Genomic DNA, 13,141 nt, shown 5'->3' with positions numbered 1-13,141 from the left:
ATTATTATGATCACTGTCTCACTTTAGTCACTCCGACTGATTGATGCAGAAACTAGCAAAACAAGTCATAAGGTAAATATCTTGCTGGTGAATGTAAATGCAGACACATTAACCCTTTTGAGTGCTTTGCATGCTGCTTAGCACAAAAAACCCTACTGCACCGTACATTGTACCCACTGTCCAAAGTCCTTCCTGCACAAGGGGTTACTATTGATGTAAAAAGTGAAAGATAGATCAGTAGATAGGTATAGAAAACACAAGCTTAGGGTTAAAAGACTGGTTATTGCTTATCAGTAGCAGGCTTGGAGTCCTTACAGAGGCATATTAAATGGCCCTTAAACCATCCCTTCATGAGCAGCATAAATATACAATGTACATAAATCTACCAGGTTACAGAGTGATAAATCTGTGTATGCTCATAAGATGTCAGTACTGTGAGCTTGATTTTTCCTTCATATGTGATTTCTTAAAGTACAATAATAAAATAAAGGGGATCTTCTCTAATCCAAAAGACAGGCATTTGATTACTACTTCGCCTAATCAGACATCCTTCATAACTGTCATTACAAATTCAAAAACAGTTGTTTCCCCTTTTGAAGTCTCATATACTTGACAATATTTGACAGATTTTATCACATACAGAAAGGCATTTGTGGCATGGCCAAAAAGTAGGCTGTACACACAAGTGTCCAACAAAGTTTTCTGAAAAAAACCTCACCAAAATAAAACTTTCAACTGAACAAACTACAGCACACACATATCAAAAAACACTATATAGTATGTGGGCTTCATGCCACAAACATAAAGCTAGGCCATGATCCAAATCTGCATCTCATTAAAACAAACAAATAAACATAACAGGAATCTAGTCACTATCCTCCTATGTGTCATTCTGGCACACGATGGAGGCAAAGGACAAACACACTCACTACTCTGGCATGTCTACAGAACCTTCTATTGACAGAAAACATTATCAGAAGGATGTTCATCAAGGACTAATCCTTAGCCTTCTGACCTTTGCTGATTAAACTGTATGTACCTCATCATGGATGGCACTTAAATCTCTCTAGGCTATGCTTGTGTCACACAATCAAGGCCAAAGTCCATTACGTTAACAGTTAATAACTAAATACATTAACTCCCTCAAACAAATGTACATGTATACCTCCATGTAGCAGTTACATTGTACCTTGATTCTGCATCTAAAACTGCACACACTATCCTCTGGATAAACTCACTAAAGCCACTAAGACAGCATGTCTCTGCAATTGTTTCTCACAAACCTGTAAGACAGCATTTACAAGGACAAACATTTCTATCAGCAGAACTGAAATTGTGGAATACAATACTCACGCACTGTAAAAGCTGTTATTTTCACGAGGGTTGAATTTTCTCGAATTTTACGGATCACTGTAGGGTCACTAATTCAACAACACAAAGATATTCACCACACACCTGGGTATCACTGCACCTACAACAGGCTTGGCATCAAGTCCTGAAAACAACATCTCACAAAAATGTCCATGACCTCCTCGTTCGTGAAAAATTGTACGCAGAAAATAACAGCTTTCAAAGTAATATGCTTATTCAGGGCTCGACACTAACGGTGGCCTGGTGGCCTGGGGCCATCAAACTTTCAGAAATGAAGAATTTGGTGGCCTGATCGGGCCATCAAAAAAGGTCGGATGTTTGCCTTTGGGCCACCAAAAATAAAAGTTAGTGTGGAGCCCTGGCTTATTAGATCCTTATTAATGTCTAATACCAATCACTGTAAGTTCAGAGAAACACCCCAGCTCCCCACAACTAGCAGCATATCTGGAACGGCAAATTAAGAGTATGGATTCAGGTAAAATGCAGATATTCAGTAATATACCACAGACGAAAAAGCAACATCACTGTGAAGTATTATAATGGGAGTTTATCTCAATGTTGCACTCAATTACAAAATGAGCCATAGGGATATATATACCTATACCGGTGTTGCCTGTACTCGACAGAAGGCATTATTATATTTTGAAGTATCATGAATTATTTAATGAGAGACCTACCTAAAATTATGTATGGTTCATGATCAAATTACCAGCAAGGCATACTCACTAAGCTGTCAGAATAATTCTACTGGACGATCAGCCTACAAAATAAGTCATCATCATAAATCATCACAGTCCACAAGTGTCAATTTTGAGGCCATTTCCCCATGGGCTATAGACTGAAATGGCTCCAATTATTGTATCTACAGAGGATGAGCTCTTACTGATTTCTGGGAACAGGAAAGCTATGCGACTTCTCAAAATGTAAAAACTGCCCATCATCGTACTATCAGCTGTCGGAATTGTGTGTAGAGATGTAAGCTCAAGTGGGCTGAATGGTGGTCGCAGTGTACTAAGAAGTAATTTTCACAAGCACATCGATGCAGAGGGCTTCATGATTTTGTCCATCATAGAGGTACCACAGAACCACTAACTGTATCTGCAGAGAGGAACAAAATACAGTGATAGCTTTTCAATGAGCATGAACAAGAAGTAAAATAAATGAATGAAGTTAAGCTTGATGCATTCACATACCATCGAATTCTCCTATTTCAGCATAATTCCTGTGAATTAATGCCTAACCTCCCTAAAGCAATTAAAACGTACAAATTGATGGCACACTCTCTAAAATATTGGTCAGTTGTTACTTGAACAGTCATTACAGAATAGTTTTTCTTCATTTTTCTTGGATCAAATGTGAAGGTCAAAGCTTAAATAACAATTTTGAAAATTGTTTTAAAAGTCAATCAAGGCAGCAATCTGTCAATTATCACTGGGTTCAATCTGTCTGTAGTCATGCAATATGACACATAGGATGTTTCTAACGGTGCAATGAAAATGCATATTCTTGTTTGCTTGATTTCGCTGCGCAATACAAGAGCATACTGAACGAAGCACATCCATACGTGAATGCATCAATTTCCCAAAGGCTATTGTCATTAGTGGCTGTGCGATAATTCACTGTATTGCATTGGCTCATCAGTGAACTCGTTGGTGAATGCTTGGTATGTACTAAGAGCACAAACTCTAATTGTTACAATTCACAAGCGCGCAAACATCTTGCTACATACGCAAGTGCAGTGCAAGTCCCTCCTCTTTCAGTGCAATGTCAACTTCAAAATCTAGAAGTGCAGTACTTTTTTACAGTTTATGCCATATCTAGACAATGATTATAGATGATAATAATTATATTGGATGACTTTAATTTATGGAATGCCAGTGAATATTGCACTCGTTACGGCCAATATTTCACTCATCTTTGATTCATGCAATATTGGCCCTAACCCAGGCAATATTCTCTGGTATCCCATTCATAGCCATCCAAAACAAAATCATTATTGAATGGCCAGTAACAACAGTAGCCTATATGGGGAATTAATACATTGGCCTATGCATTTCCTTAAATACGCTCCCATATTGCACAGTAAAAATTGAGCGGACAACAATACACGTAGGCGTTTTTTAATGCGCCACGAAAATGCAGATGATAATTCCTGATACCAGTATCCCATTCATTGTCATCCAATATACTATAACTGTACATGTTATCTCTTCTTCACTTAATTTTTCAAATAAAATCTAATTTCACCATATGATTTCCATAGAACTTGTTATTCATTCTAACACAATCACAACATCCATATTCTTGTAGGGGGATGAAACGCACACATACATTGTATGTGGATTGACTGAATGCAGCAATATCAAAATCCAAGAATCTATTATGATTTTATGAATTTTTATATTTTTGGAGCAGCCATCACTGAATGAGAAGACTACTGCAGTTCATCATGTCACGCATGGAAAACTATCATATAACATAAAGAAAAGGCCACACAATCAATGTTTTTACATAAAAAGCACACATTCCCTCAACTTGCTACTGACTGAATTGTTAACGGTAATATTATTCCCCCTACTTCCTGAAAGAGGTAAATCAAGTGCTCTTTCGTTGTGCTAGAGAAATGAGAATAATTATGTTAAACTTTTGTTGTATTTTCTTTATATTGTTTTTCCATACATGATGTCATAAAATGTTGCAGTTTTATCATCTAGCAATGACAGCAAAAAATAAGAAAAAAAAAATAAATCGATGTCATAAAATGTTGCAGTTTCTCACCCAGCAATGGCAGGAAAAAAAAAAATCTTTGACAATATATAGAGGCTTCATAACTGATTGATTTCCTCACTCTTTGTTGATTTAGTTCTACCGATATTGCTGCATTCCCTCAATTCCATGGACAATTATGTTTGGGTTTTATTCTCCTGTGAAGGTTTTCAAGATGAATGCAGGGAAACATAACACCCTTTCAGCTTTCTTACATCTGGGTACACGGATTCAATCAAGAGGTTGTTCTTGTATGTGTAAGTTGCACCAGACTTGGTGGGGCATGTGACGCCTGTTGTGCACGCATCTGGATTGGGGAGCGGAAATTTCACGTCCACTCCAGCAATGACACCATAGACCTTTGCAGTCACATTGGGAGTGACCTCCTCTGCAGCAAAATGAGAACAAAAGACACAGCTTCGCGATTACCTACGATAAAGGTACCGGTAAGCTTGTGATGACTGGCAACGAATGCAGACGGTCAGTGAAGAGAACATCAACATCAACCGGTAGATGTGAGAGTTGGACATGGATACATGATACACATAAATCTGCACAGGGCATCTTTGCTTAGCTGCTCAAATGGCCACTTCAATTCTACCTGCAATGATACTTCTGTTCAGGCAATGACACATACAGTCAAACCTGTCTACAGTGGCTACCCAAGGGAGAGAAAAAAAAAGTGAGCGTAACAGACAGGTGGCCGCTGTAAGGCAGGTTTGATTGTATTTTGAAAGGTGATACTAGAGACATCATTATTATTATTTTTGCGGGACTAATTTTATGCGCTGGGTGGTTCAAAACATATTTTGCAGGAACCTTCTTAATTTTGCACTGCACAATTGCTTACTCCTATGTGATTTGACATTTCCATGCAAGAAAACTAACATGTTGCTAGATTGCCCTGATATTTTAACATTATGAATACAAATAACAAGACTGTATACTGTATAATTCATACAATCAGACTCAAATTGCAGTTGCCTTATCAAAGTTTACCTTTCAAGCAGTTTCATGGTTTAACAACAATTTTTGCTGACCTTGTTAGTGACGAGCATGAGGAAACATTATGATAACAAAGATCATAAGGGAAAAGATGCTGCTATGTACATGTAGTTTATTTCTTTTTGTTTTAGTACTTTTACCTGAAGCACAAGGAATCAAATCCACATTCGGCATTCCTTCATAGGCTAAGAGGAGCATAATTAAATTGATTTCCACTTCACTCACCTGCAGTGAAATCAATTTGCACTGAAACATTAGTCCCCTTCTTCAGAATGCATGGAGGTGTGCTGCAACCTTCTACAATGACATCCTTTACCTTGAACGTATCTGTGAAAACAAAAGCACAAGCACAAGCCATAAAGGGATAATACTTGTCACATAATTATGTGAAATAGCATTTTGTTTTAGCATCACATTTCTAAAAAAGAAAAAAAAAGAAAAAAGAAAACAACCAACCAACCAACAAGCAAATATGTGTTATTGTCATATCTGAGAAGCCGGGTTTTGATGTGCAGTTATACCCTCACATGGAAATGGAGCCTTGTGAATGTGATGTGACATTTTGGACTCCTTAGGTAACACCGTACTACATAAATTTGCAAGGAGCTAAGAATGCACAAACATGTTTATAAAACCTTTAGATAAAATATGGACACACAAAGTCAAATGATCAAGACTAAGGACAAGTATTTAAAGGGATTGTATAGTTTTGGTTAAAACCTAACTTCAGGTTTCTAACATTTTTGGGTGAGATAGCGAGAAACCTCTTATGAAATATGAAAGAGCCTGTAATTCTAAGAGGAATTCAAAGTTTATTTGATTAAAATTGGTTCTGAAATGGCTGAGATACCCCAAACACAGCAATCCGAATAAAAGGTAGGACCCAACTTTTATATACAATGGATTTGTTGTACTTTGTTTTTTGGATGTCTCAGCCATTCCAAAACCGATTTTCTTCAAATAAATCTTGAATTCCTCTAGAATGGTATGCTCTCAACTATTTCATAAGTAGCTTCTTGGTACCGATATCTCATAAAAATTTAAAAGCCCAATCCTCACCTCAACAAATACTATATCATACTTTAAACTTTGAAAATGAGGATACAGTACAAACTTTTTAAGATGTTCATCTATTTACTGCTTGGGTCCAGCAGTTTTATTTTGTTATATTGAAATTCTGTTATAGCCAAACATATTACTTGTATTATGAAGATAATATGGACTATAGTTTTGGGATGTGACTATTTTACTTCAAACTTTATCATAACTGTGTTGATTATACATGGAGCACACTGCATTAAAATAAATAAGACCTTTATACTCAATGGTGTAGCATAAAGAAAATATCAGTACGTTTTTCATGTAGCATTTCACAAGCTGGCACCTTTTATTGGCTGTAACAGAAAAAGAAAGAAAATGGAATAATTAAAAGTCGACTATAAAAGAGTGATCACTAAACTAGACACTGCTAGATTTGATATTCAATGACATTTTACATTGGTTTCAGAGGGGTATAATTCTGGATTTAGAACTGCTTGTTGAGAGATGCTGAACACATCTTATTTCAAAAGATTACCACATACAAACTTCAGAAAAAAATTCATTTCTTTTACCCAGCAAATATCCATTACAACCATAGAAGGGCTTCTTAAAGCAAGCCTCTCCTGAACAAAACCAAAACATGGACTACATGGAGACACAAAGATTAAAAAAAGAAGAAAACAAACCTAATAAATACTGGTATAAACTGATCATGCTGACCCTCACCATTGTCATGCAGTGATGATGGTTACAAGTACATCATACACATGGCCTATGGTTGGACCTACTACTCATCGACCACTCCTTATCAGCCCTATCTTAGAAAATATTCTTCAGTTTCACCTTAGCTAGGGGCCTAATTTAATTTCACTATGGCAGAAAATACATGTACTCGTACTGTAAAACACAATATTTTGCGGAATGAACTTTTCACGAATTGGAGCTGACAGCCATTTTCGCGAGTTACCTCTATACATTTAATGCATTTGATATTATAGTGTAGACATGAATTTCTGCATGCATTTTACTTTGCGAATCTTGGCACTCGCGAAATTAAAATGCATGCGAACATTCCTTGTTTTCCAGTAGATTCTACCGCAGATTCATATCACCGGTTCAGACTGACTTTTGACTTGCAACGTATGTGCGGAATTCTCATTGACAAATGCAAGAGATATTTTTTACTGTGCACCAGTGCAAGCTCATCATTTTACCATAGACCACCACCAGTTCTCCCATTGATAAAGCATGTAATTATATTCTACTGTAGTGAATGGCAAAGACGTGAAAACCAAGAGGATTTTCATCAATTCTTTTTCCTCCTGTTTCCTTGGGTTATTTACCTGCTGCTGTACATCTATCCCCGTAATTTCTTGTGATTTGTATTTATGTTCGAATGTTCCAGTGTATTGCGCCCCATCCGCATCCAAAGCAAGGCACGCATATTTTTTATTTTATTTTTATATGGCGAGAAAGTCCTTGCGCCAGGTTGGTTGATCTAAAACTTAGGTAGTCCATGCCATGAGTAGTAATTTATTTACAGTAGACTGTTAGTGTTAGACGTCTATGCCTACTAGTACTACAAGTATGTATGACTATGACGATGATGCAGGGATGCCCAGTTAAAAAAAAAAAAAATTATGAGTGAGATATTCATGACTCGGCATCTCTGCATGCGAATATGTGCGCGAGCAAGGGTGTGGGTGGGGTTTTTTCCCCCTGTGGCCCGAGTCCCACGTTAGGGAACTTTTTCAATTTCATCAGCTAGGTGCATACTTAAGTGACTATTTTTTACTTATTTCAGGGAGGTGACACCTCCCTGCTTATTTTGAAAGACAAAAGGGAAATACACCTTCATTTGCAACTAGACTCTCGACTATTACTTTAATCTTTTGAGCTATACTCATTATTATAGGCCCAAATTGCAGACTTGGCCCGATGCGTGAGAAAAATGGGTGCCATGCGTGAGATCATGAGATTGCCCCTAAATGCTTGAGTCTCACGCAGAATGCGTGAGACTTGGTAGCTCTGGATGATGATGATGATGGTTAGACCTCTAGACACCTAACGTTAGAAGTCTAGGCCTACATGTAAATTTAGTTTCTGATGATGGTGATCAGTGATGATGATGATGCAATTTTGGCTGGCCTTCTACTACTAGTACTACACAAACACAACAATGAGAAACAACAACACGAACAGAAGACAGAAGTCTCACCAGTTGAGGCTGAACAATCTTTGTAGATGGCTCCGGCTGATTTTGTTTCAATGGGCCGTGTTTTGATCACTTCGGCAGGGCGAAGTTCGACCATCGATATTTTAAACGGAGCAGGAGCTGATTGCACCATGCCAATTACTGAAACTAGGCACAAAACTGCAAAGGAAATTGCCTTCATCTTGATGAATAGCTGCACACTGCACTGCAATATGATGTCAAGAGGAAAAACGTCTGTAGGTGCTGGCTGGCGTGAACCTTTCTCTATGGCCGAATAATGTGGACTGAATCAAGTTCCTTCTTAACCAGACCAATCCAAGTATCTGCCGATGAAAGATTAAGTTGAACGAAAGGATGTGGATCCGTGGAGTTGCATGAAGTCACAGTGCAGTGCAGTTGCTCGGACCAAAACATGTGATCTTTCGATCTGGTGGTTCCCACCCACGCCACAAGCGAGCGAGCAAGATAACAACACACGATTTGCTGGGCTGGGTGCATCAAAATGTGGGAAGCTCTAGCAGGATTGAAGCAAAGCGCAAATAATTATTCAGTCCGCCTATGTAACTGAAAAAAAAGTAAATCAGCGTTGTTATGCGGAAGTGCTGTCTCGTCTCCAATTTCGCTGTGTAATATGTCATGCTCACCATCCCTGTGAAACATGATTTTCGCCGAGATATCCAAAAATGGTACTATTGCTTTTTTATTTGTTTTCAACAAACGCCCACAAAGTATTTCATGGGAATTTTCTCTAAATGTGACATGTGGATTGAATGAATGCAGCGATACGTACGTATACCCCTTACATTACTCGTAAAACATAGTGAAAGTTTGAGGAGAATCAGGCAAAAAAAAAGCAAAAATGAAGAGCACCAAAAAAGTGTCACTTTTTATTTAATGACATGTTACTGACATTATGTTAAAGGTGGTATTATTCGTCCTGCTTTCTAAAAAAGGTGATAAAGTAAATTGCTATTTAATTATAGGCCTATAAAATGAGTTCAGTGTACATGTATAATAAAAATATCTATGCAATAGAGATAGGTATAGACAAATGTGAAAGTGTACTATCACTTTAATGATTAATATCAATATCATCATCATTATTGTTATCATCATCACCATTGATATCTTTTTCATCATCATCACCATCATGATCATGATAACATTATCATTGTTGTCATTATTCTCTTGTCTGAAAGGATAGAGAAGAGCCCCTTATAAACTGAATGAATGAATGAATTTGAATTTATCATCCAATGGATTTAATATCATAACCATTGAGGCCTACATGTTTACAAAATATGCAGTCACATGGAAAAAATGTAAGGATAATAAGGAACCAGTAAATAGCATGAATGCTATAGTCGAGTCTGGCCCCTTGAAGTTCAGGCAGTTTCAAAGTCTTTTTTTCTTTCTTAATTTTTTTAACTGCATGTGCAGTAATGTGTTACCACGATTGCTGGTTAGATAGTTATCAATAAGACATTAAGTATATTCTAGTGCTAATAAAAGAAAAATGATTAAATAAACAATTCATCACACGATGAATATACTGACACTTGTAATATAAGTATGTTATACACAATGTCTACTATACTAACAAAAAGAAAATATTTATAGGATACTAGTACATTATGTTAACAATATCTCATTGGGCATGTTAACGTTCTATTAAATGTTCTATGACCCCAGCTTTACGCAAACATGATCTTGCTGTTTTCTTCTTAATTCTAACTGGTGTAGATCATTGTTCCACAATGTTGTACCTTGGTAAAAACACCATTTTCCCCCCTTTTGTTCTGGTGTTTTTGTGTGAGTGCCATCACTGTCACCACCATGCTCTCTACCTATAGAGTTTACTCTTTATGAGAGAAGTAAAGTGAGTTCATTATAAGGTATAACTAGAGTATATTATATACACACTACTACTTCACTCTCCTTAGAAAGACTTTTGATTTGATTTTTGATTTGATTTGATTTTATTGGTTCCTGCATTATATCATTGCTCATGCAGATACATACACATATATTATATACATTGATGGTGCCATATATATATATATATATATATATATATATATATACATAAACATTAATTGCTAACAAACTAAGTTTCTTCATTACCTTTAGAATATACAGCAATACACTTTCTTCATTGCCTTTACAATGTACAACAGAACATATCAGCGATGCAATGAATAACGCAGAAGGGCTACAGCTTAAGCATTGATTGATTTGCATGCAGCCCTCGTACATAATGCATAACATAATAGCATTATAGGAAAATAGGAGGGAGTGATGACTTGCATAGAGATAGGATAGAAGAAAGGAGGGAGGAGAGGTCTGTCTGCTTTCGCTAATACACAACGTTAGATCACCTGGATCACTGAATAGTAAAGCATGGCAAAGGATTTTCTCACCAAGGCACAGGTGAACAGACGACAGTTACAGGTCATGGTCGGTTACATAACATTACGCAAGAAATTCAGAACGGTGATAATTCCACGAGGGAATTTCATAATAAAATTACAATGACATTATAAGATCACTGATATCCAGAGAGCAGCATTGTCTTTACAGCTTTCTTAAAAGAATACATAGACTTTAAAGTTCGAATTTCAGAAGGAAGAGAGTTCTAAATATCGGGTCCAGTGTGTCTGATAGATTTCAGTAGCCATCACCGTTTTAGGATTTTGTAAATGAAATTTATCAGCCTTTGCAGTGACAGTAAAGTGCCTTGAATGCAGAAAGCAGAAAAATCACCCATTTAGCGCCATTAAGATATATGCTCATATATCATTCGTTGCCACGCATGGCCATTTCTTTTTTCTTTTTTTTTGCTTGTATACAATGTTTGTACAAGCACTTGATCGACTTGTTGTATTTCTATAGATGTTAATAATATTCTCATAATTTGTTGACGATACATTATCAATCATATCATATGACTCGCTTTGAAAATGTCAAGGGTATTTCTTCTTATTTTTCCTGTTTAAAATTGATTTTGAATGGTATATATATATTTATATATATACTTTTTTCATGTCGAAAAGGTTTTAACAAATAACAGAGCCCTGGGGAAGACGGGTAGTTAGTTCTAGATTTGCATGATTGCATCACTATACTTCATTTTGAACGTATGATGTTTGTCTATCTTATGCTGCATGTATATATAAATATGTTGATAAGGTAGTCCACCTGTTGGCAAGATAAAAAGATAAGTAACAAAGCTGCAACAAAGTTCATGCTGTATTCACCAACGGTTTATTGGAAATAAACCGTTGGTGAATACAGCATGAACTTTGTTGCAGCTTATATATATATATATATATATATATATATATATATATATATATATATATATATATATTCATATATTCTGCTGATCAGAGGCCACTCTCTATAAAGATTGCAATGAATGACTTAATAAATCAATGGCCTTATGAGCAGCGAGACAGTCACTACAATATTCAGTCGTTCACATTGTCCTTGTAATATTGAATATCATTTTTTTTTTGGGGGGGGGGGGGAGGGAAGATGTTCATAGTTTACCAAAATATACCATGATGGTTGAATATCAGTTCTCAAATTGCATGTGTGATATTTATACATATGTGATTTGTGGAGTGAGTAAATCAATCCAACTTTTCTAAGGTATATGAGCAAGACAAGCAGTGGGTCAAGGATAATACATACAGGATGGCGATTGTTGTCTAGAAACTGGTACTTCGGATATAGACGGTCAGTCTAATGTATAGAGTGGTATAGCAAAGATGAGTATTGACAAAAAAAGCTATTAATTGCTAGAAACGTACATTTACCTCTTAGCTCTGCGTATGCCATTGATTCGTACACAAAATATATGGGGTATACCGCATATTGATGGACCGATGATCTGATTTTTCAACTGCAACGTCTCCCCCTAAATATCATCCTTACTAATTACAAAAGTAATATGATGGGAATGATACAATGTCTTTAAGCTTGATTTCATGTAAAATTTCACACAAAGACTTTAAGTTTATTGATGGATTGATGATTCATAAACTGCAACCTCTTCCCCTAAAAGCATAATTATGACAATATGATCGGGAGGATACATGCTCGTTTGCAAGTTTGATTCAATGTGAAAAAAAAATGAATCAGTTAAGACTTATTCTTGCTTCCGATGAAGATGTTGTCATTACAACATATATTTAAATTTCATTATGTCGTTGCGACTAAAGCAATCATCAACAGTTGAGAAACTTTGAAAGTGTATCTCTTATTATATCAGATGATAATATATTGACGAAATTCTTACTTACATGTCTTTTACTGTCTTTCGGCCTATACAATGGTTTCCCTCGACATGGGTGATAATGATTGATCACATCTTCAGCAGAAATATAAACTACTTCTCTGACTCGTGATATTTCTAGGAGGTGGATGTGTGTTTAATGCTTCGAAAGTTACACAGCAAATCAAGCCCCTTGAATATGCTGGAAATGTATATATGCATGTTTAATCAATGTGTTGTTGTTAAAGGGCCAGAGATACTTGATTTTAATACATGATACAGACAATCTATTTACATGAACAACCCTGATTTTTTTTCCTATGAAAGTCGGATTTGACATATTAAGGAAGCTAGAGAAATGTTAAAGATAAGCTCTTCCTATTTTTTTTCAAAAATAGTTCTCGAGCGGTAATTTGAAAAAATGCTGGAGTAAAGTGGCGATGTTATCAACTTACAATTCTGTA

The 13,141-nt window shown here is 36.3% G+C and overlaps 1 protein-coding gene across 1 annotated transcript; it reads right to left on the bottom strand.

The window, feature by feature from the left end:
• Positions 1–469: 469 nt before the first annotated feature.
• On the bottom strand, positions 470–8,822 carry LOC139743114 (NPC intracellular cholesterol transporter 2-like). Its single transcript, XM_071653619.1, has 4 exons — positions 8,402–8,822; positions 5,368–5,469; positions 4,353–4,525; positions 470–2,469 (listed from the first exon to the last, which is right to left on the bottom strand). The coding sequence occupies exons 1-4, from the start codon at positions 8,577–8,579 to the stop codon at positions 2,383–2,385; spliced, it is 540 nt and encodes a 179-aa protein (XP_071509720.1). The 5' UTR covers positions 8,580–8,822; the 3' UTR covers positions 470–2,382.
• Positions 8,823–13,141: the final 4,319 nt, after the last annotated feature.

The sequence above is a fragment of the Diadema antillarum genome, unplaced genomic scaffold, assembly GCF_040938485.1.
Source record: "Diadema antillarum isolate AM-2024a unplaced genomic scaffold, OU_Dant_1.0 seq00001051_RagTag, whole genome shotgun sequence".
NCBI lineage: Eukaryota > Metazoa > Echinodermata > Echinoidea > Diadematoida > Diadematidae > Diadema > Diadema antillarum.
The sequence above is the reverse complement of the archived record's forward strand: the minus strand, read 5'-3'. Positions and strand labels throughout refer to the sequence as shown.

Bases quoted from the DNA above. Each gene is read 5' to 3' on its own strand.
- LOC139743114 (XM_071653619.1), bottom strand. From the start codon at position 8,579: ATGAAGGCAATTTCCTTTGCAGTTTTGTGCCTAGTTTCAGTAATTGGC. The intron at 5,470-8,401 runs GTGAGACTTCTG...TTGTTTTCACAG, and splicing joins AGATTGTTCAGCCTCAACTG to ATACGTTCAAGGTAAAGGAT. The intron at 2,470-4,352 runs GTAAGAAAGCTG...TCCTCTCTGCAG, and splicing joins TTGAATCCGTGTACCCAGAT to ATACAGTTAGTGGTTCTGTG.